This window comes from Sorex fumeus, unplaced genomic scaffold, assembly GCF_029834395.1.
Source record: "Sorex fumeus unplaced genomic scaffold, SorFum_2.1 ptg000093l, whole genome shotgun sequence".
In the NCBI taxonomy this organism is placed as follows: domain Eukaryota; kingdom Metazoa; phylum Chordata; class Mammalia; order Eulipotyphla; family Soricidae; genus Sorex; species Sorex fumeus.
This window is the reverse complement of record NW_026606150.1, coordinates 5,119,916-5,145,752: the sequence shown is the minus strand read 5'-3', so window position 1 is coordinate 5,145,752 and position 25,837 is coordinate 5,119,916. Positions and strand designations below refer to the sequence as shown.

General features: G+C 62.5%; 3 protein-coding genes across 3 annotated transcripts in view; all 3 read right to left on the bottom strand.

Annotated features, from left to right (window-relative positions):
* The window catches only part of CST6 (cystatin E/M), a 95,300-nt gene that overhangs the window by 29,355 nt on the left and 40,108 nt on the right, over positions 1-25,837 (bottom strand). The gene's annotated exons all lie outside the window — the stretch shown is intronic.
* Positions 1,132-10,886, bottom strand: SART1 (spliceosome associated factor 1, recruiter of U4/U6.U5 tri-snRNP). The gene is made up of 18 exons (XM_056131966.1): positions 10,490-10,886; positions 9,385-9,442; positions 9,175-9,230; positions 8,833-8,959; positions 8,651-8,756; positions 8,478-8,555; positions 8,296-8,395; positions 7,868-8,217; positions 7,478-7,602; positions 7,116-7,383; positions 2,627-2,797; positions 2,437-2,547; positions 2,258-2,345; positions 1,948-2,038; positions 1,731-1,866; positions 1,507-1,596; positions 1,296-1,417; positions 1,132-1,212 (listed from the first exon to the last, which is right to left on the bottom strand). The coding sequence occupies exons 1-18, from the start codon at positions 10,824-10,826 to the stop codon at positions 1,194-1,196; spliced, it is 2,433 nt and encodes an 810-aa protein (XP_055987941.1). The 5' UTR covers positions 10,827-10,886; the 3' UTR covers positions 1,132-1,193.
* TSGA10IP (testis specific 10 interacting protein) lies at positions 11,076-17,649 on the bottom strand. Its single transcript, XM_056131570.1, has 8 exons — positions 17,599-17,649; positions 16,558-16,685; positions 15,966-16,486; positions 15,706-15,853; positions 14,247-14,417; positions 12,301-12,400; positions 12,095-12,219; positions 11,076-11,199 (listed from the first exon to the last, which is right to left on the bottom strand). Exons 1-8 carry the CDS (start codon positions 17,647-17,649, stop codon positions 11,076-11,078), a joined length of 1,368 nt encoding a protein of 455 aa, XP_055987545.1.

Here is a 25,837-nt window from a genome sequence, read left to right as displayed (position 1 = left end):
GCCAAGAACGTGAACCCCCCCCCCCGACTTTGAAGTCCACTCTTTCATAGCTTTCTGGGGGGTCGCCACACCGGCATGGCGCCTAGGGAACCCGCATAGCCGCGCTTTCACCTGAGATGAGGCTGGGAGCATCCCAAACCCACATCCATCCTGGGGTCACTCCCAGCCCTGTGTGTGTGTGTGTGTGGTGGTGGGGGGGGGGTGGTTGGGGTGCACTCACAGGAGCTTAGGGGTCACTCCTGGCGGGGCCCGGGTGATCCTGGGGTTCAAACCAGCCCTGTCCTAGCTCCTGACCCATCGTGGCGTGGCCCGGGGCTGTCAGCCACATTCAGATTGTGGCACCCACTGGGGTTTGTTTTCCAGCCGTGGCGAGCTGGGGTCAAGCAAGTCAGGGCCTACACACGTCACGGTCACGACCAGGGGTCGCACCGCAGTCTCCCCAGTTGCTCGCCAGGGTGGCCCCAACCTTGCCGGCACCTTTGCACGTGGCCGGGAGCTGCGCACAGCATTGAGGGGTGGCGAGATCCCTGGCCGGGGGGGCGTCTGGGCATGCGGGTGCAGGGCAGCTGCTGGGAGCCCCGCGAGCGCCTCATTTTCCTGCTGAGACCGGCTGGAACGTGTGGGAGGGACCCGGCAGAGCCCCTTGGACCCTTGGTCCACCCCTTCCCAGGGCCTGAAATATGCTTCAGAGTTGGCCTTTATTCCCTGTCTTTGGGTCATACTCGGTGATGCTCAGGGGTCGCTCCTGGCTCTGCACTCAGAAATTATCCCTGGTGGTGCTCAGGGGACCAAATGGGATGCCGGGGATCGAACCCCGGCAGCCGGGTGCAAGACAAACTTCTTACCCTCTATGCTACTGCTCCAGCACCGCCACCCCCGCCCTCCTGTTGTCACCAGATGGGGACAAGTCTCCTGGTGGCTCCTCCTCTCCCACGGACCCAGGGCTGGGCGGGGGTACCACCATGAACATCCCCCACTGGACAGGCCTGTGGGAGGGAGGTGAGTCGCGCCCTTGGGGAGCAGCTGCGAGGATGGGGCTGGCCCCGGCTGGCCGCGCCACCGGCTGTCGCTCGGGCCTGACCGCCTGGCCGTCTCAGTCTAACCCCGAGAAGCCGCACCGCGACCAGCGAGAAAAATAAGACGATGCTTTATTTCATATGTGGGGGGCACGGGCAGGGCGGCGGCCGGCGGCTTCACTTGGTGATGGTGTTCCTGCAGAGAGAGGAGGGGGTGAGCCTGCGGCGGGGGCACCCCCCACCCCCAGGCAGGCCGGGCCGCTCCCCGGGGCCACTCACGCGTTCATGCTCTTGCCGCTGCCGCTGAGCACGATGTAGGGCGTCTTCTGGGCCTTCTGCTTCTCCTGCAGCAGGGCCACGGTGCCCAGGGGCGTGTCGCTGGAGCTCATCTTCTTCAGGAGCTGCGGGACAGGCCGGCAGGTCAGTGCCGTGGGGACGGGCGGGCGGGCGGCCAGCGTCCCCGGACAGGCCGGCAGCCCCGCCCACTCACCGCCTCCTCGTCCAGCTTCTTCATGCGTCGCTCCGTCTTCATCTTGCCCGAGCCCTTCCCGTGGAAGCGGTGTGACAGCTGCCGGAACGCCTGGGCGGGGCGGGTGGGGCCAGGAGGGGCTGAGACGGGGCGCCCTCGGGAGCGCACGGGCATGGGGGCGCCGGGCAGGGGCGAGGCTGGAAGCCCCGGGACCCGCCCGACCCCCCCACCCCGGGCCCACTCACCTCCTTGGGGGTGAGCTTCCGGCCCGTCTCGTCCACGTACTCGATCTTCACGTCGGGCTTGTAGCCGTCCTTCTCCTTGAAGTCCTGCGTGAAGCCACGGTACTCCTCCCGCCGGCTGTACTTGTCGTCGATGGCCCTGGAGCGGCACCGGGTCAGGCGGACGCCCCACGCTCCCCACCCCCAGCCCCCGGCCCACCCTCACGGGCCCCCGACTCACATCTTGTCCTCGATGCAGTACACGGCGGACGGCAGGGACTTGTTGGGGGCCTTCACCCGGGCCACCTTCTGCACCGTCGTCTCCAGCAGCCCTGAGGACAGGCCGCGAGCCTCAGGCCCCCGCCCTCAGCTGGCCAAGACCCCAGACCCACGGGCCGACGGGGGTGTACCCAGGAGCAGAGCCGGGACTCCCGAGGTGGGTGTCAGGACCACCACCTGCCTCCGCCCCGCTGGGAGCTGGAGTGAAGCTTCCTGGGAGTGGCATGAACCAAACCGTCAAACCTGGCAACGGGCTCAGCCTGTGGACTTACCTTTGTTCTGACACAGGAGCAGGGCGGCCGCCAGCCCGCGGTTCACGATGGGCTCCTCGTCCAGGATGGTGGTGGAGGAGGCGGAGAACTGGGGGCGACATGTGGTGGGGTGGGGGGGGGGAAGAGGTAGGGGAGTGGGGAGGGGAGGCAGGGGCGGGGCAGGGCGGGGCGGCACTCACGTCCTGCTGCTGCTTCTCCTCGTCCAGGTTCACGGTGCTCCAGCCCAGGTTCTCCTCCCCGTCCGACTCAGAGCCCGCGTTGGCCGAGCGTTCCTCATCCCGCTCGAAGTCCTGGGGACGCACGGGGTCAGCCCGAGGGTGGGGAATGGGGGACCCCCCGAGCCCCCCAGCCGAGCGCCGCGGGGCCCACCATGAGCTCCTCCTGCTCCTCGCGGTTGCCGGCCAGCCCGTAGGTGGGGATCTCGCCCAGCGTGCGGCAGAACTCGGACGTGGCGTTGAACACGATGCTGCCCTTGCGCTCGGGGTCGGCCTCGTCCTCCCAGCGCTGCCGGGCCTCCAGCTGCCTCACAATCTCCACCACCTGGGGGAGGGAGCGGCTGTGGGCAGAGCCGAGAGTTCTGGGGTGGCGTTGCCGGGCACGGGAGGCGGCCCCCCGCGCCCCTCAGCCACCCGGACCCAGGCGGGCACAGCCCGCGCCAATGCCCCCCCCCGCCCCCCCTCCCCCCCGCCAGCTTCCTGCCCGCCTTGAGGACCCTGCGGGCACCTCCACACCCCTCCCACACGCTCCGCGGCCCCCACCCCTGCCTCCCTCCTGCTGGGCAGAAATTGGCCACCCCTTCCTGGCCCCAGAACCTGAGTCGACCACCCACGCTGGCACACGGGAAGGGAGGGGAGTCCCATTTGCCCTTATGTGGGGGGTCTGGGGCCCCACCTGGCAGTGCTGGGGATTGAACCGGCATCAGTGGCCTGCAAGGCTGGTGCCCACCCTGCTGTGCTGTCCCTTCGACCCCCCACAACACCACCTTCTGGATGCCCCTTGCCCTGAGCAGCCAGCCTGCTGGGCGGGGCACCTTCCCTCGAGGTCCCAGCTGGGCTGGGAACAGTCACCCGACGGCACCCGTCACCCTCTCAGCCCCCAGAGCATGGGCACGGCAGGGCAGTGACTCGGGCCCGGGGCTCACCCGCTGCCTCCTGCCGCTCCTACTTCTGCCTTCTGCCTACTTGGCCATTTTTGTTCTGGTTTTTGGGCAACGGCCGGTGGTGCTCAGGGATCACTCCCGCGGGGGCTCAGGGGACCACACAGGGTGCGGGGAGCGAACCCAGGCTGGACACAGGTGAGGGGAGCGTCCCCCCGCTGCACTACCGGCCCCACCCAACTCTGTTCTCTGGAACGGACACCCACCCACTGCCGTCCACTCTGAGGGGGAGCAGGTCATGGACAAGGGGCTGGAGGCCTGGAGCATGCACTCGGGCCGCGAGAGCCCCAAGATAGCCCCCGAGCACCCCAAAGTGTGACTCAAATACAAAAAGCAACTCTCCCTCCCCCCAACACCCCAAACACGTGTCTCTGCTTTCTCAGTTAAGCTGCTCTCAAGGTTCGTTCACACTTGGCTGCCGAGACCTTTCTCTGCCCTACAGGGGCAAACAACTCCCTTGGACATCCTCGGCCGCGATGCGACAAGCCCACTGTCCCTTCGCCCCTAACAGGCCGTGGCCCCAGCCCTGCCCACCAGGACCGCCTGTCCTTCCATCTCTGGGCCTTCCTGGGGTCCCTGTGCTGACCTTGGCCCCTCTGCCCGTCCTTGGCCAATACCACCAAGTCTGGCCCTTCCTGTGCGCTATGGGGAATGGCCCAAGGCCCCCCGCAAGCCCAGCTGGCTTGACCCCCTCAGAATTCAAGTGTCAGCTCATGCCTGGAGATAGCACAGCGGGAAGGGCGTTTGCCTTGCATGCGACCCACCCAGGCTCAGTCCCCAACACCCCATATGGTCCCCCAAGCATCACCAAGTGTCATCCCTGAGCACAGAGCCGGGAGTAGTGCCTGAGCACTGCTGGGTGTGGCCAAAAAAAAAAAAGGCGCTAGTTCCCCGTGGGGCCTCCTGGTCGGCGGCAGGGCTCAGGGTGGGAATCGGGCCCTGGCTGGGCGTCGGAACCGCGTCCTGCCCTACTCGACTCAGCGTTCAGCATCAGGAGCACTTCAGGGACACGGTCAGCGGGCACCAGCCCACTACGCTGGCATCTTCAGGGAATAGGGAGCTTGCGGGGCGGGGTGCAGGGGAGAGCGTGGCCAAGGCCCCACAGGCCGCCAGAGAAGCCGGAGACTGGCCCGGCCAACACCTGGCGCGGGGACAGCGAGGCTTGGGCGGCACCTTCCCGAGGAAGCCACAGGCCCCAGCCAGGTGAGCGGGTGCCCTCAGACCCTCTCTCCCTGCAGCCTTGGGGCACCCTCGGAACCCCTCCCCCCCACGCTGCAGCCTCGGGGTGCCCTCGGACTCTCCTCAGACTCTAGCCTCTGCACGGCTGCCCCGCGGCTCCCTCCTCAGTGCTCCTTCCCACCCATCTCCATCTGTGCTGGGAGGCGTGACTGTGACCCTGAGCACGTCATTTCTCCCGCTTTGGGGCCACACAGGGATCACGAGGCGCCGTGCTGTGCCCACCACGCAGCCCGTCTTTCTCGCACCCCTCCCGTGCCCCAGCACCCAGCGGACGCTGCCCTGGCCCTCACATCCCTGGCAGTCCGCCCCGGGCACCCAGCTCCCGCGCCCCTCGCTCCCCCACCCACGCCGGGGGGGTCCTCCGGCCCCTGCAGTGACCCCTAACCCGCCAGCAGCTGCCCGGGGGCCCCGGACGTGTCTCCCCCTGCGCCGAGACCCCCCACCCGCTCCAACAGGTCCCACTCTGCTCGCAGAGGATGAATCCCTGTACCCCGACCCGGGTCCCCCAAATCCACTGCTCCATGGGGCTGCGGCACCAGAGCCCAGGGGACTTAGGGAGTGACACCCGACGGTGGCACTTTCAAAGCCAACCCAGAGGCTGGCACCACAGGAGCGCGGGAAGGGCGCTGGCCTTGCAGGCAGCCAACCGGGTTCCACCCCCCGCGCCCGATATGGCACACGGTCCCCCCAAACTGCCCGGAGTGAGCCTGAGCACGTCAGGCATGACCCGCTGGAGGGTCTCTGGGCAGCAGATGCAGCCCACCCGGCTGATGGAACCAGGCTTGGGTCGGTTTCTGGGTGGTTGTCAGGGTGGGGCCCGGGGCTCCCACACGCAGCCTCTGCACTGCCTCCCAGCCCCGTCTGAGCTGACCCGGAGGTGCTGGCGGCCTCTCGGGGCCAAAAGAGCAAGTGCTCAGCGCTCATGCTGGTCCCCGGTTTGGATTTTTTTTTCCCTTTTTGGGTCACACCTGGCGATGCTCAGGGGTTCCTCCTGGCTCTGCACTCAGGAATTACTCCTGGCGGTGCTCGGAGGACCCTATGGGATGCTGGGAATCGAACCCAGGTCAGCTGCATGCGAGGCAAACGCCCTCCCCGCTGTGCTATCACTCCAGCACCCCCTGGTTGGGTCTTGTCCTGGGGCCACACTCAGCAATGCTAAGGGTGACTGCTGGCTCTGCACTCAGGGTCATTCCTGGCGCTGCTCAGGGGCCCAACCCGGGCCAGCCATATGCAAGACAAGCACCCTACCCGCGGTACTACCGCGCCAGGCCCAGACTTGAAATGTTAGTATCGTTCACTGTAAAATGGAAGATTCACACCCCCTTCCACTTGTCCATTTCCTGTTTATTTTGATGTGGCTTTTATACCGCTTGGGGCTTACTTCTGCACTTAGGGATCACTCCCGCTGGGCTTGGGGGACCATACGGGATGCTGGGGATTAAACCCGGGTCAGCCAAGTGCCAGGCAAGTGCCCACTGCACCACCTCTCCGGCCCGTTGCCCATTTCTCTTATGCTCCTTGAACTCTAGCCCATCGCCTATGCTTGTAAATAAAGTTTTACTGGAACAGCCAATGGCCAGTCACGGACCTGTCACCTGTGTTTGCTCCCGCTACCCCAGCAGAAAACACAGTCACCACGGCCGAGCTCAGCCCGAGCCTCAGATTCCTGGTGGCCCTTCTGGAAGAGTCTGCGGCCCGTCTCAGGCGGCCGCTTGCACCCTCAGTGCCACCTTGTCTACCCGCCTCACCCCGTTCCTGCCCCCAGCCTCTAGGGGTGGCCGACGCCCCACCCGCCGGCTGCTCCAGCCACCTCACTCTCGTGCAGCGCCTCTTCCCACGCACACAGGGCACCCGCTCTCGCGTCCCCTCTCCCCAGATAGAGGGTGTGGGAGACGCATGGCCTCTGGGGTTAAAGCCTTCGAACCTCTGCCCTGCCACACACCAGTCATGGAACCACGGGCAGCTTGCCTAACAGCCCTGTGCCTCAGTTTGCTCATCTGTAAAGCGGGAGACAGCAGAGCACCTTCCAGACCGGGTGCTCCGGGGCTGGAGCGATAGCACAATGGGTAGGGCGTTTGCTTTGCACGCGGCCGGTCCAGGTTCGATTCCCAGCATCCCATATGGTCCCGAGCATCTCCAGGAGTAATTCCTGAGTGCAGAGCTAGGAGGAACCCCTGTGCATTGCTGGGTGTGACCCAAAAAGAAAAAAAAAAAGGAGCAGACTGTGTGCTCCTGGGAGGCCTCAACCCCACGAAGAGAAGTTCCGACCCCTCCACCTCAGACCGGGTGCCCTGGAGGCCGGCCCGTCTTGGAGCCAAGGCGACTAGGCATGTGTTCCTGACCACGGCCGGCCCTGCCTGCCTCACTAGGGGTCAGCTACCCGTGCCAGTACTCCCAAACCTGGGCGCCGCCGCACGCTCCCTCGAACCCCGACACAGAACAGCCTGAGGGCGGCGCACTCACCTTCTCCCCGCTGTCCCGCAGCTGCTGCAGCTGCCGCAGCCGCCGCCCCTTCTCCAGCTGCTTCTGCAGCTCCAGCTCTGCCTCGTCCTCCTCCAGGGGCTCGGGGGACGCGGGGGCCGGCGCGCCCGCGTCCTCCTCGTCGCTGATGTCCATGTTCTCCACCCGGGTGTCGTCAGACTGCGGCAGCTGCACGGTGGGCTCCTTCTCCTCCTCCTCCGGGAGGTCCTCGCCCGCCTCGGGCACTCGGCGCCGGCCCCGGCCCCGCGCCCTGCGCGGACAGGCCCCTCTGGTGAGCCGCGGCCCCTCGGCTGCCTCTCCCCGGCCCCCGCGGTATCCCCACGCTCCCCCGGGGTCAAGGCCACCTGGAACCGAAGTCCCCGTCCTGCGACTGGTCCCCGAGAGGCAGCAAGTCGTCGGCGCGCATAATCACCTCCTTCTCCTTCTTACGGATCTTCTTCACCCTCCGCTTGGTCTTTTTGAAGGTCACCTGCGGGCAGGCAGCGGGACGGGTGGCCCAGAGCGGCCGGGCACCAGGGCACGCCGCCCCCACGGGAAAGCCGGGGCCAGCCGGGTCCTGCTCTCGGCCACTGGGCAGGGTGCTTGCAATGGTGCCCTGCCCCTGCCACGGACAAGGCCCCCAGTCTCGGCCATGGACGGACCCCCTCCCCCACTCCCGCCATGGACATGGCCCCCCAACCCCCGCCCAGGCCCACGCGGTAGCATCTCCCGGGGCGCGAGGCCGCGCGGCTCACCATCTCCTCGGGCGTGAGGTACTCGGAGGCAATCCGCGGCCCCACGGTGCACAGGGACTGGGCCTGCAGCCGCAGCTTGGCCCGGATCTCCTCCAGCTCCCGCTCCCGAAGCCCGTCGGCCAGGCCGCCCTGCTCCAGCCGGAAGGAGCGCGGCCGCTCGCCCTCCAGCTCCTCGTCGTACTTGGCCAGGATGGAGCGCGGCTTCTGCTGCGCCAGGTCGTCCACGCTCTCGTCCTCGGCGTAGGGCAGGTAGTCGGGCTTCTTCTTCCGCAGCTCCACGTTCTTCTCGGCGCGCTCCTTGTCCACCAGGTTCACGTTCACCAGCACGTCCTCCTCCTCCTGCAGCACGCCTGGGCGGAGGGAGGTCCCCGCGTCACAGCGCCGCCCCCACTCCCACTCCCGGCCGCCCACGCAGCCGCGCCCCCCACCTTTGTCCTTGAGCGTGAGGATAAGCGTCTCCCCTTCGCGGAAGGAGTCGATGGCGTGCTCCACCGTGAGGCCCTGCAGGTCCCGGGCGCTGTACAGGTCCTGGGGGGAGGGGGGAAGGCGCGTCAGGGGCGTCGCCCAGTCAGCTGGCCGGGGGTCACCCACCCACAGAGCCGGGCCTCACCTGCCGCCGCTGCTCGAACTCCTCCTCCACCAGGGTGCTGACGCCGAACTCTTGGTCCATCTCCTCCAGCAGCTTGGCCTGGGGTGCAGGGAGAACGGGGTGGCCTCTGACCTCAGGGAACAGGGAGGGGGACCCCCAGGCGCCGCCCGGCCTCCCCTGACCCGGGCCCTCACCCGCTTCTCGGCCAAGTCCTTCTCCTTCTGCAGCTGCCGGCTCCGCTCGATCCAGGCGGCCGTGTCGTCCAGCCAGGGGTCGTCCTCGCCCAGAGTCTTTATCTTCCTGGGGACGGGGAGGGTGAGCGGCCGGGAGCCGAGGCACCCCCCCCCCCCCCCGCCACCGCGCGGTCGGGCCTCACCCCAGCTTCTGGTTCAGCAGGCGCTTCTCCTTGGCCGCCGCCAGCTTCTCCCGCAGCTCCTCGCGCTGCCGCAGGGCCATGGGGTTGATGAGCTCGGCCGCCACGGGCTCATCCTTGGTGCCCGCCTCTGGAAGGACCCCGAAGTGAGCCACGCACCGCACCCCTTCCAGAGATGAGCCCTTTGACACCCCCGCCCGGCAGGGCGAGGCCCCCGTGTCTCCTTCCCACAGGTCTGGGAAACACCACACAGGAGCCCGGGCCCAGCTACGGTGAACCCCCATGTCCCGTGTTGCCCCCCCAGACACCCCAGCCTCCCCCCCCCCCAGCTCGGTCCCCACTCACCCTTCTTCACGGCATTGACCTCCAAGGGTTTCAGCCCCAGCTTGGCCCGGAGTTTACTGGGGGCGAGAAAGACAGTGTGAAGGGACCCACAGGAACGGGGGTCCTCGTGCTCCCCCACACCGAGCCACCCCGCCTCCTGAGTCCTCCAGGGTCCCCCCACATCCCAACACTTCCCACAGGCCGTGCCAGGAGGAGCGAGGGGCGCCTTACTTGGTCTCCTCGATGCTAAGGGACGAGGCATCCCCGGAGCTGGTCTTGGAGCTGGCAGCTGGGCAGAGAGATATCGAGCTGAAACCCGGCCAGAGCCAGGGTCCACAGCCCCTTCCCGCACCCCACGGGACCCCTCTGCTCCTTGGAAGACGCTGGATTCTCACCGCCCCTGCTCCCCTGCCCTCGCTGCGTTGGCCCAGGCCACCCCCACGCCATGGCGCCTCCATCCCCACCCGCCATGTGGGCAGCGGTACCTGCAGGTGGGCGCTGCTGGTGGCTGCTACTTCTAACCTCACACAGAGCCCAGCACACAGGAGCCAGCAAGCCCCGGGGGGTGCCTGCCCTCACACGGGGGCCTTTCTCTGACCTGATCTTCACTCTCAAGCCTGTTCGCTGAGTCTCCAACGGGCCAGCCGTCACCCCCCACCCCCCCCACTGCTCGCCCCAAGCCCGCTTCTCTTCCAAATGCCTCCATTTCTCGAGACACCCCCAGTGAGACCCTGATCCAAGGGAGGCAACCTCAACTCTTGCTTCCCGTGCCGACCCCGAGGTCCGCCCCGTTCCCCGAGTCCCCTCCCGGCCGCCCACCCGCCTCCCAGGACGGGCCCTCTGGTCTGGATCAGGTCTCCAGGGTTTGCGGAAGGAGGAGGCGGGACTCGAGCCCCTCCTCCCGACTGCCCCCCAGGCCAACTCCGCATCTTTTTTTCTGGCGCCAGGATCCAGCCCAAAACTTCATGCGCGCCCTCTCCCGCCCTGAGCTCAGGTCTCTTTCACGGGCGGGTGCAGGTGTGCGTGTGTGTGCTTGTGTGTGTGTGTGTGGGCGGGCGGGGGGGGGCGGGTGAGGGGGGGCCCGCTGCACCCGGAAGTGCCCGAGAGTGACCCCTGGCGGCGCTCACGGGGAACTGCACCCCGGGCTGCACGCAAGTCTGGACCATCTCTCCAGTCCCGGGTTCGAGGTTCTCAGCAGAGCCCACCGGGCCCCTGTAGCCGGGCCCCGGCGACCCTGCGGCCTGGGGGGCGGCGGACGGGAGCTTTGCTGTGCGTCTGCGCCTCCGGGGCCCTCCCCCGGGCCCGCCCGCGGGGGGCGCGGGGCCCCGCCCCTCACCCGCCTCGTAGCCGTCATCGCGCTTCTCCCGCTTCACGCGGCGCTCCGAGGGCTCGGGCTGGCCGCGCTCCCGGCCGTGCGCGCCGCCGCGGCTGTCCACGTCGGCCCCGCGCCGCCCGCCGCTGCCGCCGCCGCCGCGCTCGGCCCCGCGCTCCCGACTGCGCTTCCGCCGCTCGCCGCCGCCGCCGCTGCTGCTGCCGCCGCCGCCGCCGCTCCGGTGCTTGTGCTTTTTGTGCTCCCGGTGCCGCGGCGGCGGCTCGGGGGCGCCCCCGGTGCTGGCCGCCGCCGTCGTCCCGGTGGCCTCTTTCTCCCCGCGGTGCTTCTTGGACGACCCCATGGTGGCACGTCCACCCCGAGCCCGGCCGCCGCCGAGCCCCGACGACGCAAAATGGGAACACTTCCGGGTCGCGGGGCAGCCGGGGTCGTGTTGCCGGAAGCCGAGAGCGGCCGCTTCCGCCGTTTCCCGGGGAGCCGGCCCTGGAGGCTCACGGGAAGACGGGCCGGCCACACTGCGCAGGCGCGGCGGGCGGCGTCCGTGTGCGCAGGCGCGCGCCTCGGTCCGGTCGAGGCGCGGGGTCCCTGCGCGCTAGACCCGCAGCGCTGGAGGCCGCCGGATGTTGGGGTGCATCCCGGGCCCCGAACCCCGGAGCCAGCGCGTGTCTGACGCCCCGCAGTTGGCCGACCCCGCCACGGTTTTCCCTTTGGGGGAGCTGGAGGCCGGATCGCCGAGTTAACGGGGCGCACCCCCCTGCGCAGCGCTCGCCCCTGCGCCAGTCTCCCGCCGGGGTGTGATGTTGGGGGGCTGGGAGTCACCCTTTCCTCCCCTCCCCGACGCGCCCCACCCTGAAAGGCAGAGGCCAGTCCGGCCCATCCGCGCTGGGCTTGGGTGGGGGAGCCGAGCTGTCCCTGAGCAGAGGCTGCGCGGGGCTGTGACCTGTGACCGCCACGGGAGCTTGGGCACGGCCGAGCCTGCTGGCACCATCGCCGCCCCCTCCCCGGGAACAGCTGACTCTGTGTTTTCCATAAAGCCTTTAATATTTATCTCAAGGCTGGACTCTGTCTGGGCTGAGGGCCGAGTGTCTGCTGGTGGCTTCTGTCTTCCGGGCTCTCCGAGAAGAATGTTCCGATTTCAGCTTTGCTGACCTGTGGCGCCTTAAAGACAAAGACACGGAGAAGGCCGTGGTCACTTTTGCCATGGGTCCCTGTCTGGCTGGGCAGGGGACATCCCCTAACCGAGCCTCAGTGTCCATGCCATGGGGAGGCTGGTGTGTGCTGGTCAGCTGGCCCGCAGGGTTCCCCCGCCTTCGGCTCTGTCACGTCTGTGGCTTTGGACAATGCCCACTTGATTCTTCTTTCCTCCAGGAGGTGGGGAGAGTGACCTTCAGCTCCCTTTCCGGGGTGCCCCACTGTCCCCCATCCTCTGGCCGGCTACTGGGGTACATAGGACAGGACTGAGGTTAGGCCCCCGCCTGGGTCTGTTGAGGCTCCCAGTGACGTTTTCAGCCTGGGAGTGGTGAGGGGGGCAGGGGGCTTGTGACAATGGAGGGACCCCTCCAGGGCCCGCAGTGGTGGTGGGAGGTGGGGACCCCCTGCATTAGGGCTCACCTGGGGTTCCTGGCTGTGTCCTCCACGTCCCTCTTGTCCGCGTCTGCCAGCAGCTGCTTCTCATCCAGCCCCAGAGCCGACAGCACCCGGGAGAAACGCCGGTTGACGCTGAGCCGGGCGTTGGCCTGCGGAGAAAATGGGGGTTCTCGCACGGGCTGGTGGACAGTTGCCCCAAGGGCCCCCCGGGGGGACCAGGTGGCCCTCACCTGCATGGCCTGCTGGAACAGGTAGGGCCGGGCCTGCACCCTTTGGCGAATGTCGTGCAGCTCCGCCTGGTATTCAGTGAAGCGCTGCCGCTCCTGGCACCTGCAGGTGACAGGGGCTGCCTGAGCCCGCACACGGCACTGCCCCGGCCCCCACAAGCCACTTGGTCCCCGCCTGCCCTGGATTCCCTAAGCCCCATTCACCCTGTCTGACCCTGACAAGAACCCAGTCGGCTGCTCTGTTACTTTTTCCCTCACAAGGGACCCTGGTGGCTACTTCCATGGCCTCTGCCTCCAGAGAGGAAGTGGAGGTGGTGGCAGGGGACAGGAGCTGTTTGCCAATGTTCTCTGGGTCGGGACTTGGGAGAGGACAACAGCAAACGAGCTGGGTGCAAGTGAGAGCACCCCCGAAGCATCTGGCCCCCCTGGAGAGGCCACATCCCGGCCACAGGACCCAGCTTGCATGCATTTCAGAAACAGGTGCGTGGAGGAGCAGCTGCAGAGACTAGGAGAACCCTGAGAGCCGGGTTCATCCTGGCTACTGGCAGCAGGTGGCCCTGGACCCTCCTCTGTCGCTGGACACGGGGGAGAATAGACCGACTTTGCTCGGTCCTCACTGAGACTTTACATGAACACTGGTCCTCAAGTAATGCTGCATTACTGAACACCTTTGGGACTCATTGTTTCTCGTCAATGAAACGAATCTGAGCCGTATTGGACTTCGCATGGCAGCACGCCCAGCCTCAAACTCACAGAAGCCAGCATGAGGATGCACAGAGAATTTTTTTTGCTTTTTGGGTCACACCTGGCGATGCACAGGGGTTACTCCTGGCTCTGCACTCAGGAGTTACTCCTGGCGGTGCTCAGGGGACCATATGGGATGCTGGGAATTGAACCCGGATCGGCCGTGTGCAAGACAAATGCCCTACCCGCTGTGCTCTCTCTCCAGCCCTGAGAATATTTTTATGTGTTATTTTTTGTTGCTTTTTTTTTTTGGATCCACACCCAGTAGTGCTCAGGAGCTGTTCCCGACTCGGTACTCAGGGGACCAAAATTGGTGCCAGGGGTTGAACCCTGGTCGGCCACGTGCAAGGCAAGTGCCTTAAGCTCCATGCTTTTTCTCAGTCCTTGTTGGGCATCATTCACCCTTGCTGCTGTTGGCATGACCAGGATTGTGCACATCCAGTTGTTGAGCTTGCACACGTGATGGGCACCACGCTGGTTGGTCCCCTGGCACATTCTGGCCATGATACTCACTGGCCGAGGCGGTTGGGGGGGGAAGGGACCCCCTAGCCCAACTGCTAGCACAACTCTAGTTGTGTTCACTCCAGCAGTTGCACGCTCTTGTACCACTGCGGTCCCACCTGCAGAACACAGGGTTTGATAGGGATCAAACTTGCAGCCTCACACTTGCAAGGGAGGAGCACTGTGTCACTGGAGCACTGTCACCAAACCATACCCGGCATTATTTGGTACCTGCTGCAGAAATTGTTGCTATTATCTGGTTTGGTTTTGGAATTTTTGTTGTTGTTTTTTTGCTTTCAGGTCATACCTTGCAATGCTCATGGGTTACTCCTGGCTCTGCACTCAGGAATCACTCCTGGCAGTGCTTGGAGGACCCTGTGGGATGCCAAGGATCAAACCTGGGTTGGCCACATGCAAAGTAAATGCCCTGCCTGCTATCCTATGGCTCCAGTCCCTCTTGTCTTTATAGAAGTTTTCTCATTTTTATTATCTGGCCATCACTATTTTTGGTCCTGTTGGGGTTTGTCACTCTCAGTGGGCAGTGCGGGGTCACCCCTCCTCACCCTGGCACTCAGTGTCCTTCCTCTGTCACGGGATGCCACGAGCTCCCCACAGGGCCAGAAGCTCAGCCTGGGGGAAGGGACGGCTGGGTCCCACGGCCGTGCAGCCTCTGACACCCCCCTCCCCAGGCCCGCTGTCACTACCTCAGCTCCTCCAGCTTCTGCATGGCGGGCACGCAGCCACGGCTGGCCCTGGGGGTGTAGGCCGCCAGGCACCGGGCCACCTGCTGCTGGACCCGCAGCTCCCGGGCCCGCCGCTGCTCCTCCTGCTGCCGTTCCTGCTGCTGCTGCTGCTCCCGTGTCCGCAGGAGGTTTCTGGAGGGAGACCCCGGGAGGTCCTGGGTCAGGCTGGCCGGGAGTCAGGGGACACTTGAAGAGTATGGACTGACTAGAGCTTGAGTCAAGGGCCTGGAGGGTTGGTCAAGGAAATCTGACATGATGGACCCGCGCCAGCCAGTGAGGTGCCCCCAGTCAGAGTGACCGCAGCCCGGGCCAGAGCACAGAGCACGTGCCCGGGGTATCCCTGGCACGGCTGACTTCCCCTGACCCTGCAGCTCTTCTGCAGGAAGGGAGGCAGATCTTGCTTTATAGTCCCCATGTGGTAGGTGCTAGCATCATGCCTTAGTGTGAGACGGAGCAAGTGTGTGGTGATGGGTGGGTGGATGGATGGGCAGGTGAGTTGATGATGCATGGGGGAGTGGATGATGAACAGATGGGTGCGTGGCTGGGAAGGTTGATGGATGGATTAATGGATGGGTGAGTAGACTTGGATAGAGGGATGGGTGGGGAGGTGAGAGGATGGGTGGGAGGTATACTGATGGAAGATGAATGAATGGAGGTGAGGGTGGATAGATAGAGGGTGATGGGGGGTAAATGAATAGATCAGTGGATGAATCAATGGGGAGGTGGGTGGGTATTTAAATGATGGATGGATGGATGGATGGGGAATGGGTGATGGGTAGATGGATGAATGAAGGGTGGATGGATAGGGGAATAGATGGAAGGGTAGGTAAGTAAATGGGTGGATGGGTATGTGGGTGAATGATGCATAGATGGATGGATGGGTGGTGGATGTATAAAAGGATGGATGAGTGAGTGGATGGATGGGTAGGAGAATGGATGGATGGGTAGGAGAATGGATGGATGGATGGATGGATGGATGGATAGATGGGTGAGTGGATGGATGGGTAAGTGAATGGATGGATGGGTGGGCAGGTAGATGGATGGATAGATGGATGAGTGAGTGGATGGATGGTGGGTGGATGGATCAGTAGGTAGATGGATGAGTAGGTGGATGGATAGATGGATGGGTAGGTAGATGGATGAGTGAATAGATGGGTAGGTGAATGGATGGATGGATGGGTAGGTAGGAGGATGGATGGATAGATGGATGAGTAAGTGGATTGATGGGTAGGTGGATGGATGAGTAGGTAGATGGATGAGTAGGTGGATGGATGGATGGATGGATGGGTGATGAGATGACCGGAAGAATTGGTGAGTGGAGGCATGGAAGAATGAAACCGAGGGGGAATATACCAAGCATGTCCTGGAGAACTGATCCCTTCCCTAGCCCTGGGCTCCCTTCTGCCTCCTCCTGCCTTACCTGGTGGCCTCCTGCCGTTTGTGGAAGGTTCGAGTGGGCACACTGACGTACAGGGAGGCCTCTCTGTCTCCCCAGGCCTGGCCCTTGCCCGTCTGCTTGGAGGCGTTGAGGAGTGCCTGCAGGGCCTTCCGGGACTGCTTTTCGGCGCCTGTCCACAGCGGGCCGCGTCAGGGGCTCCCCGCTGCCCAGCTCTCCCTCCTGCAGGGGGCCCAGCCAGCCGGCCCTCCTCCCACTGGACGGGCCGCTGGGCCCGCACTCACCGCGGGTCGAGTCTCGCTGTCGCTGCCTGTGCGGCTTCTCCAGGTGCCAGAGTCTGTCCACGTCCCTGGCCTTGACCTTCCTCTGCTGCGGGCCCTGGAGGCGGCCGGCGCTGGTGGGCCTCTCCCCCTCACTCTCAGCCTCTTCTGGGGCCTCTGCAGCCTGTGCCTCCTCCACGGCGGGTCCCCTCCTGGGGAGCCGGGGCAGCTCCCTGAGGCCGTCGTCGTCCGACTCCCGGCCGAGCCAGGCCTTCTTCCTGGGCAGCTCCAGCCCCTGGCTCTGGGCTGGGCTGGGAGCGGCGGGTTTCCTCTCGGCGCTGGGCACCTTGAGCCTCCAGCCAGTGGCGTGGGCCACCGGGAGCTTGGGCATGGTGGCCTTCTGCTTGGGCGGGCGCTGGGGCATCTCGAGGGCTACAGGCGGGATGTGGAGGCCGGGGTGCGAGGAGCCGGACTGCAGCAAAGCCCGGCTCTCCCAGGCCCACTGGAAGGGGAAGGAGGGCTTCCGGGGTGCTGCAGGGCAGAGGCTGAGGAGGGAGAGGAGTCAGGGCCTGGGCGCTGCCCGCCTGCACCCTCCCGGCCCAGCCCGCCTGCTCACTCGGCCTTGGCACGGCTGTGGCCTTTCTTGTGGTGGCCCCTGCCCTTCCGCTCCCTCGCCGTCTGGCCCAGACTCCGAGACCTCGACTGTGGGCCGCCACGTGTGACATCGCGGCTCCCCAGGCCCCCCTAGGTGGGACAGGAGAGGAGGCCCTGTCACACAGCCTCCTGGACCAGCCCCTAACAGACACCTCCCAAGTCCTGCCTCCCTTTCTTGGTATTTTTCAGGGGGGCCATACCCTGCGGGGTTCAAGGGACCGTACAGGGTGCAGGGACATTTGGAAGGGCACATTCAGGGATGCTCAGGGGTTACTCCTGGCTCTGTGCTCAGAAATTACTCCTGGCAGGACCCGGCGGGACCATCTGGGATGCTGGGGATCGAACCTGGGTTGGCTGCGTGCAAAGCAAACCCCCTACCTGCTGTCCTATCCCTCCGGCCCCTAAAAATGTTTTACATACAGATCTCTAGGGAGGAGGAGGAGAAGGTGGGGAGGAACAGGAACGCTGGTGGTGGGACTGGGGCTGGAACAGCGGAAGCCTAAAACGCAACTAGGAGGAAACTGTGAGTAACTTCATAAATCACAGCGGCTTAATAAAAAAGGGGGAAAAATCAGAGCAAATCAAAATCTCTAGGTTATTTCAAATGACCTTCAGGAGATCACAGAAGCGCGTGTGAGGCGCACTGGCCGGGCCCTCACATCTGGGCTGAGGAACCCGCGTGGCTCTGAGGGGACTCCGCGGACACACACCGCCTTGCTCACCCGGAGGCTCAGACAGGACAGGGGGAGTCTCGCCAACGGGCCCCATCACTGTGTCAGCTCTGCACTCTGGCCTCTGGGTCGGGGACAGCCCACAGTCTAGCCACCCCCTCTCCCTGTCCAGGCCCCTCGTCCACTGCCCACTTCCCTTTGCCCCGCCCCTGCTCTCCGGCTCTCCCGAGCCTTGACCATGGACCTCTTAGCATCTCTGGGTGAGTCTGGGCCCAGCTGGCCGGCCTGCCTCGGGGCAGTTGGTGCCCACCCCCCCCCAGGGGCGCCCTCACCTGCTCGTACTGCAGAATGCTGGACAGAAGCTTGAGCAGGCCCCTGGTCATCACTGGGGACGGCTGCTGAGCGCGAGCGTCCGGCGCCGGCCTACTGGGTGATACCTTGACCAACTGTTGTTGTGAGTTTAACATACTGTGTGTCTCGCCCCTGCCCCCAGCTGCCCGCCTTGGAACCCCAACACCCAGCCCGTCTCTATGGCAACCGAGCCCCAGCCCTGATGGAAGTGTGGGGGGGGGGCGGGCCTGCCACAGAAGGGAGAACAGTTCAGGGAGAAGGAAGCTGAGGAAGGATCCGGAGCCCGCTCCCATCCCCCAGGCTCCCCCAGGAGTAAGTCCCCGCCCCCATCAGGAACCTGGGTCTCACGGGGACACACCACAGATGCAGAGAAAGGCAAGCCCGTCCCTCCCTGGTGATCCCACCATCTTGCGGCCTTGTGGGGAGGTGGCCCAAACCCGGACCAGGATTGTGCTAGATCACCTGTGCCCGCTGTGGCCTGTGGGGGGCCAGGAGGGCAGAGCCACCCCCCCCTCATCGAGCCTGGATGCTGGGGTCACCAGGACGGCCACTCTGTGACTGTGACTCCTCCCTCCTCCCTCCCCGCTGTGTCATACCCAGGCTGGTCCTGCTCCCTGTCACACTCAGAGCAGGGCAAGTGCCCCCAAGTGCGGGTCCCCAAGGTAAATTGAGGGACAGGTGCAGCTCTGGGCGGCCTGGAGGTGGCCTCAAGGGACAGCCCAGACCCAGCCCGAGTTCGAGCCCTGAGCCTGCGGCCTCTCCCTGCCCTGACACGCGGGAAGGCGGCACTGCTGCTCCATTCTGGAGGTGCGGGACCCCCTCCCCTGGAGACCCCGACCCGTGGACAGGCCCCGGCCATGTGCTCCTGCAGGTGGGATGGCAGGATGAGGGGTCTGGGGAACCTTGCCCCCCCCCCCCCCCCCCCCCCCGCCAAGGGAACTCACGCTGCTCAGCTGCCTCCGAAGGCGTCACCACCTCCCTGCGGTGCCCAGTTTCCTGTTTCAACTCTGGAGCCCACACCAAGGCCAAGACTCACACCCAAACTGAGGAGCTGAAAGTCAGTCTCGCTGTCGGCCATAGCGTCCTTTAGACTCGCTGTCCACCACATGGCTCGGCCACAGCAGCCTTGTGGGGGCTCCCTTCCTGCCCCCCTGCACCCCCTCTCCCTCCCTCCCCCTAGCCCCGGGTATGTGCCCCGGGTCCCTGCAGAGGCTCCCCAACCCCTGCCCCCATTTCTGCCTCCTCAGCAGCCAGGATGAGTGAACCCCAGGACTGGAGCCAGTCAGCCCCCCACGCGTCCCCTTTTTCAGAGTGAACACCCGTCCTCACCACCACCTGCTGGGCAGCATGTGACCACTGTCCCCTCAACTGCGGGTCCCCATGGCCCTGCCCACCCACTGCTCCTACAACTCAGTTGTCAGCCCTAGCACTGGGCCTTGGCACCTGCTGTTTCTATTGGGGGGGGGGCAGGATTTGGTTGGTTTGGGGCCACACCCTGCAGTGCTCAGGGTTTACTCCTGGCTCTGTGCTTGGGGATCGCTCCTCGAGGGGCTTGGGGGATGTTATGAGGAACCAGAGGTGGAACCAGGGTTGGCCACATGCCAGGCAAGTGCCTCCCACTGTCCTATCGCTCTGGCTCCTGGCGCCAGACATTCCTGCCTGGAATGTTCCACCGGCGCCCCCACATCCCCCTCTTCCAACTCTGCTGAGTGTCACCTCAGACTGAGGAGCACTGGGACACCCCCCCGTCCTCCCCATCTCTTCATCAGAGCTTGGCTAGTGGCACAGCTCCAGAAGCTGTTAAACCCCCTCCCCTCCCCCTCCATTTTTTTTTCTTTTTGGGTTGCACCCAGCGAAGCTCAGGGGTCACTCCTGGCTCTGCACTCAGGAATTACTCCTGAAGGTGCTCAGGGGATCCTATGGGGTGCTGGGAATCGAACCCTGGTCGGCCACGTGCAAGGCAAACGCCCTACCCGCTGTGCTATTGCTCCAGTCCCCTCCCCCTCCTTTTTATTTCTTTTGGCCACACCCGGGGATGCTCAGGGGTTACTCCTGGCTCTGCACTCGGAAATTAGTCCGGGCGGTGCTCGGGGTACCCTGTAGGATGCCAGGGTTCGAAGAACTGCCGTGTGCAAGGCAAACGCCCTGCCTACTGTCTACTAGCACCCTCATTCTCGATGAGTCACTGTCAGCATGAATGTGTGGGTGCTCCTCTAACCCCGCTACTCTGTCCGCCACCCCCATCTGGCCTCACTTTCCCTTGTGGCTCCTCCCCTCCCCCGTTCTCCCTTGAACCCACTTCCTCAGCGGTGCTCACACCCCTCCCATGGTCCCGCTGGTGCTACCTCTGTCCCCTCTCTTGGTGGCACCTTGCGGCAGGCCCATAGCTGGCCCGGGCTCCCTGCTCTGCCCTCTGAGGTTCCGCTGGCCCATCTCTCCCCTCCCGGCTTGTGCCCTGCGGCCTCGCTGCCTCACTCCCACCCTGTCTGCTCCCCGGGGGAGGCTTCTCGAGGTGAGGGGTCCCACATGAGTGCTTTTACCCCAACCCCAGACCCCATCTTGGCCACATATTTTTTTCTGTCTGGCTTTTTGGGTCACACGTGGCGATGCTCAGGGGTTACTCCTGGCTCTGCACTCAGGAATTACCCCTGGAAGTGCTCGGGGGACCCTATGGGATGCCGGGAACTGAACTTGGGTCTGCTGTATGCAAGGGAAATGCCCTCCCCGCTGTACTCTGCACCCCCTGGCTTCATTGTTGTAGCCTGTTTGGGACTTACCAAGCCGGGTTCAGGAGATCTGAGGCTCTGTCAGGAGTTTCTTGGCCAACTGGATCAATGGCTGGATGCCAGGGTTCAAGGATGAGGTGCTAGAGATTGCCTGGGTCACCCCATAGGGCTTGGGCCCCTCCAGGGTCACACCCAGAGATGTCTGGGGGACCCCGTGTATACCAGAGATCGAAAAAGCGAGGGCCCAATCCACTGGACTCTCTTTCTGGCTTTTTTTTTCTTTTTTTTGCTTTTTGGGTCACACCCGGCAATGCACAGGGGTTACTCCGGGCTCATGCACTCAGGAATTATCCCTGGCGGTGCCTGGGGGACCATATGGGATGCTGGGAATCGAACCCGGGTCGGCCGTGTGCAAGGCAAGCGCCCTACCCGCTGTGCTATCACTCCAGCCCCTCTGACTTTTTTTTTACAAGGTCACTGTCACTGTCACTGTCACTGATCTCCCGTTGTTCATCGATTTGCTAGAGTGGGCCCAGTAACATTGCAGTTCACAATATTTGATCACATCCAATATTCAAACACCAATCCCACCACCATATTTGGGATGTTTTCATCCCAAGTCCCAATCCTTGTCCCAAAGCACAACCGAAAAAATATATTTTGTCTTGTTTGTTATGAAAAGCCGCTGAAAATGTTACAAAAAAGTATCCATAGAGGAAACAGTGTGAAGATTGTTCTATTTTGGCAGGGGCCATTAAGACGTTCTTTAGAATATCACTAACACGTTGTTAAAGGTTGAGTGATGGGGGCTGGAGTGATAGCACAGCGGGTAGGGTATTTGCCTTGCATGCGCCCGACCAGGGTTCGATTCCCAGCACCCCATATGGTCCCCTGAGCACCGCCAGGAGTAACTCCTGAGTGTAGAGCCAGGAGTAATCCCTGAGCATCGCTGGGAGTGGCCCAAAAAGCAAAAACAACAAACAAAAAAAAAAAAAACCCAAACCATGAACAGCCAAGACCCTGTGATAGTTTGCTTTGGGGTTTTGAGGGGGGCACCCTTGGCGGTACCCAGGCTCAGGGATCAAACCCGGGACTCCGTGCGCAAGGCAGGCCCTCCAGTGCTTTGAGCTCTCTCTGACTTGTTGTGTTTTTGTTTTTAGGCAGTGCCCAGCAGTGCTCAGGGCTTGCTCCTGACTGCCCAGGGCTCTCCTTGGCAGTGCTCAGGGACCATACATGGTACCTGGAGAAACAATCCAGGGTCAGTGCACATGAGGCAAGTGCTCGCTGGCTCTCCCGCCCAATGGCGTCTTATGGTTTTTGATTTTTATTTTTTTGCGTTTTGGGGAGCACTTCCCTTGCATGCGGCCAAACCGGGTTTGATCCCGAGCACCCCATATGGTCCCCCCGAGGCCTCCAGGAGTGATCCCTGAGCACAGAGTCAGGAGTAAGCCCTGAGCACCACCAGGTGTGGCCCCAAAACAAAACTTTACTAGAGCAGAAGAAATAGTACAGGGCAATGGGCAGGGCTCTTGCATTGCTTGTGGCTGACCCAGATTCGATCCCCAACACCCCATATGGTCCCTCTAGTCCTGTCTGGAGTAAGCCTTGAGCACTTTCTTGTGTGTGGCCCTAAAACAAACAAGAAGTACCTAAGCTTAATATTTTTTCTTTAAATTTTTTTTTTGAGTCACGGTGAGATACACAGTTACAAAGCTATTCATGATCAGGTTTCAGTCATACATGATCCAACACCCATCCCTCCACCAGTGCCCATTTCCCACCACCAATCACCCTAATTTCCCTCTGCCACCGCCCCCAAGCTGCCTCTGTGGCTTTATGGCGGGCACTTTTCTTCTCTCTCTTCCTCTCTTCCTGGGCACCGTGGTCTGCAACACAGATCCTGAGAGGTTATCCTGTTTGTTCCTTTTCCTCCTTTCAGCATGCAGTTCCTATCCAGACCGGTCACTTCCAACTATCATTGCCTTAGTGGTCCCTTCTCTAGCCCAGCTGCCTTTTCCCCCAGCACCTGAGTCAGGCTTCCAACTGTGAACCAATCCTCCTCACCCCTGTTTCTACTGTCCTTGGGTATTAGACTCATACTAGGTGCTTTTTAAATTTTATTATGCAATCATTCTGTCTGTCCCTCTTCTGACTCATCTCACTCGGCTTGATACTCTCCATGCCCTTCCCTTTGTAAAGCTTAATATCTTAGTATGTGGGGCTGGAGCAATAGCACAGTGGGTAGGGCGTTTGCCTTGCATGCGGCCTACCCGGGTTCGATTCCCAGCATCCCATATGGTCCCCTGAGCACCGCCAGGAATGATTCCTGAGTGCAGAGCTAGGAGTCAGCCCTGAGCATCGCCGGGTATGACGCAAAACAAAAAACAAAAAACAAAAAACAAAAAAAAAACTTAGTATATAATCACCACCCAGTTCAAGTTCCCAAATACATCTCACTCAGATGACGTGTATGTGTGTGTGTGTGTGTGTGTGTGTGTGTGTGTGTGAGTGTGTGGTCCCAGGGGATGGAAATTCAGGCCTCAGACATGCAAAACAGGGTTTTGACCCTGAGCTTTCTCCCCTAGCCCAGCTGTGATTTCTAGCAGGTGCCTCTGCCCCGCCGACTCCTCGCTCGCTCTCGAGTGGGGAGCAATGTCTGGTTTATACCCACATCAAGACACAGGCCCAGCTGGTGACAGCCGCCTACTCCCGTCACTGCACCGGCTCTCCAAGAGCGTCTGGCATGTTTGGTGGGGGGAGGGGGCAGGGACATCTGCTCCTGGGTTTTGGGGTGATGAACCCTGGCAGACAGCAGGAGTGGGGTTGCGTGTGCCTGCCCCCCATGTGCATGTGGGGGGATGGAGCTTCCTCTCCAGCCCTGGGGGACAGCACTTTCCCATTTCCAGCGTCTGGGGTGCTGGAGGTCGGGGGCAGGGATGGACTTTGATAACCCCTCAGAATCACACTAGTCCAGGGCCCAGGTAAGATAGCACAGTGGGGAGGGCGCTGGCTTTGCATGTGGCTGACCCGGGTTTGGTTCCCGGCATCCCATAGGGTCCCCTGAGCCCACCAGGAATAATTCCTGAGTGCAGAGCCAGAAGTAACCCTTGAGCATTGTCAATTGCCCCAAAACCCAACCCCCCCCCAAAAAAATGCACAAATTTCCTTTTATTTTTTGCTTTTTGGGTCACACTCAGTGATGCACAGGGGTTACTCCTGGTACATGCGCTCAGGAATTACTCCTGGCCTTGCTCAGGGGACCATATGGGATGCTGGAATCGAACCCGGGTCAGGCTGCATGCAAGGCAAACACCCTCCCCGCTGTGCTATCACTCCAGCCCCAAGATGCACAAATTCCACACTCTCCCCACAGACACGCTGGCTCCTGGACCCCACTCTTCACTCCCCCGACAGCCATGCCAGCCCCCCATCCACATCGTCCCCTCAGGCCCCCCCACTCTCCCAAGGGCAGCTCCACGCTGCTTCCCCCGTGCCCCTCACACCGCGCAACAGCCAAGGCTGAGCCAAGGCTCAATCCCTTGGTTACAGGATGGCAGGAGAGTGGCTACACTCGCAGGCCGCCCTCTGCAGGTGTGCACTGCCCGGTGGCCAGCTGTGGGTGCCCAGGAGACCTTTCCCCGGAGACCCCACAGTCCACCTGGCCAGGAACTGACCCCACGGAACCATGAAAAACCAAGTGAACAGAGGCTGGACCGTCCTCCCCAAGGGCCACTGGGGTCCTGTAGCCCAAACCAGCTGGAGCAGGGGGAAGCAACAGAGGGGATGGGGCCCCCCCAGCGTCTGGCCCCCCAAAGCAGCCCCAGAATCTTTCCCTTCCGCAGCAACAGGGCCCTTGCCCAGAGGGACACTTCAGAGACTGCCCGCGCCTGCCTCAGTCACCCCCCCACACTGCATACGCTGTGACCCTGGCTGCTGAGCCTTCATTTTCCCCGATGCAGGAAGTGATTTCTGTGCACCGTAGCCCAGTATGGGCAAGCACCAGCAGGGGTGCAGTGCTGGGGGCCCCTGAGTATCTCCTCACCCCCTTGGTTCGGAGCCCGGGGAGCAGCTCTGGGTATATGCTTCTCATGGGGGGCCCTCTGGCACCACCTGTGTTGGGCAACATTGGTTTGTCCTTGCTCCTCCCACAGGAAGCTTAGGTTTATTGAGTTACTCCCACCACAGTGCTCCCGAGCACAACAAATTCCATCAGGCACCCCTAATTCTATATTGCCTTGCGTGCGGCCGGCCTGGCTGAGCTGGGTTCGATTCCTCCGCCCCTCTCGGAGAGCCCGGCAAGCTACCAAGAGTATCTCGCCCGCACAGCAAAGCCTGGCAAGCTACCCAAGACGTATTCGATATGCCAAACACACTAACAACAAAGTCTCCAATGGAGACGTTACTGGGTCCGCTCGAGCAAATCGATGAACAACGGGAGGACAGTGCTACAGTGCTTTCCTTTTTGTCCTTTGCCTGGTTTAACAATGTCCTTTTTGTGTAGACACAGGAAGACAGTTGATACTTTTGTAAGTTAATTGACGCCGAATATTTTCTCTTGGGCATCCATCATATTTACTTGGCTTAAGCCCCAGTTGCCCTTCCTTCCTAACACCCCCAAAAGGAGGGTTCCAGTGAGGGACATGGATGGACCCAGGGCAAGCTGTAAGCTACCCTGGCACCAAAAAGAGCCATAAGAAACGGGGCTGGAGCAATAGCACAGCGGGGAGGGCGTTTGCCTTGCACGCAGCCGACCTGAGTTCGATTCCCAGCATCCCATATGGTCCCCTGAGCACTGCCAGGAGTAACCCCTGTGCACTGCCGAGTGTGACCCAAAAAGCAATAAATAAATTTAAAAAATAAATACAAATTTTAAAAATAAAGTGGAAAAAAATTTTTTAAAGTATAAGAGCATGGACACAGAATAAATTGTCATGATCCAAAAAAGAAGTAACTGAATAAGGACCCTACTGGGACCCTACTGGGGTTAGGAAAGACTAACCTGGCTTGAAGACTCTAGTCTGGGATATACAGCAAGATGTCCCCAGAAGGAGCCATCATTAAGCTTAATATACCTCTTACTATGTTCATACAAAACGAGAAATAAATGAATTACCAAGGAAAGGAGAAACCCTAGATAGAATCCTGTCCTTGAGCGGATCTCCTAGTAATCTAGAGTGCTAGCCCCAGAGGAGATTTTGTCCTTGAGTTAATCTCCTAGAAGAACTCCCCCTAAAAAAAGGGCTTCACATCTGTTTATTGTTATAATGTTCAGCCCCACCTATGTGTACCCCCACCCTTCAACGATTTCTGTAACAACCGACACTGTGGAAAAAAAAAAAAAAAGGTCACTGATTACTGACCAGCCTGTGGCCCCATCCCTGTCCGCCCGTCGCTGTCAGGTCCCAGCCACCAAACACTCCCACGATTGAACTCACAACCTGGTTCCCCACCCAGCCCCGCCCTCCAGGATAGTAGCACGTGGCCCCCAAGTCAG

Coding starts and splice junctions, on each gene's coding strand:
- SART1 (XM_056131966.1), bottom strand. CDS start 10,826: ATGGGGTCGTCCAAGAAGCACCGCGGGGAGAAAGAGGCCACCGGGACG. Junction 8,556..8,650: donor AGGACTTGGCCGAGAAGCGG/GTGAGGGCCCGG, acceptor CCTGCACCCCAG/GCCAAGCTGCTGGAGGAGAT. Junction 8,218..8,295: donor CCTCACGCTCAAGGACAAAG/GTGGGGGGCGCG, acceptor CCCTCCGCCCAG/GCGTGCTGCAGGAGGAGGAG.
- TSGA10IP (XM_056131570.1), bottom strand. CDS start 17,649: ATGACCAGGGGCCTGCTCAAGCTTCTGTCCAGCATTCTGCAGTACGAG. Junction 16,686..17,598: donor GCATTCTGCAGTACGAGCAG/GTGAGGGCGCCC, acceptor TGTCCCACCTAG/GGGGGCCTGGGGAGCCGCGA. Junction 15,854..15,965: donor ACAGCGAGACTCGACCCGCG/GTGAGTGCGGGC, acceptor CGCTGTGGACAG/GCGCCGAAAAGCAGTCCCGG.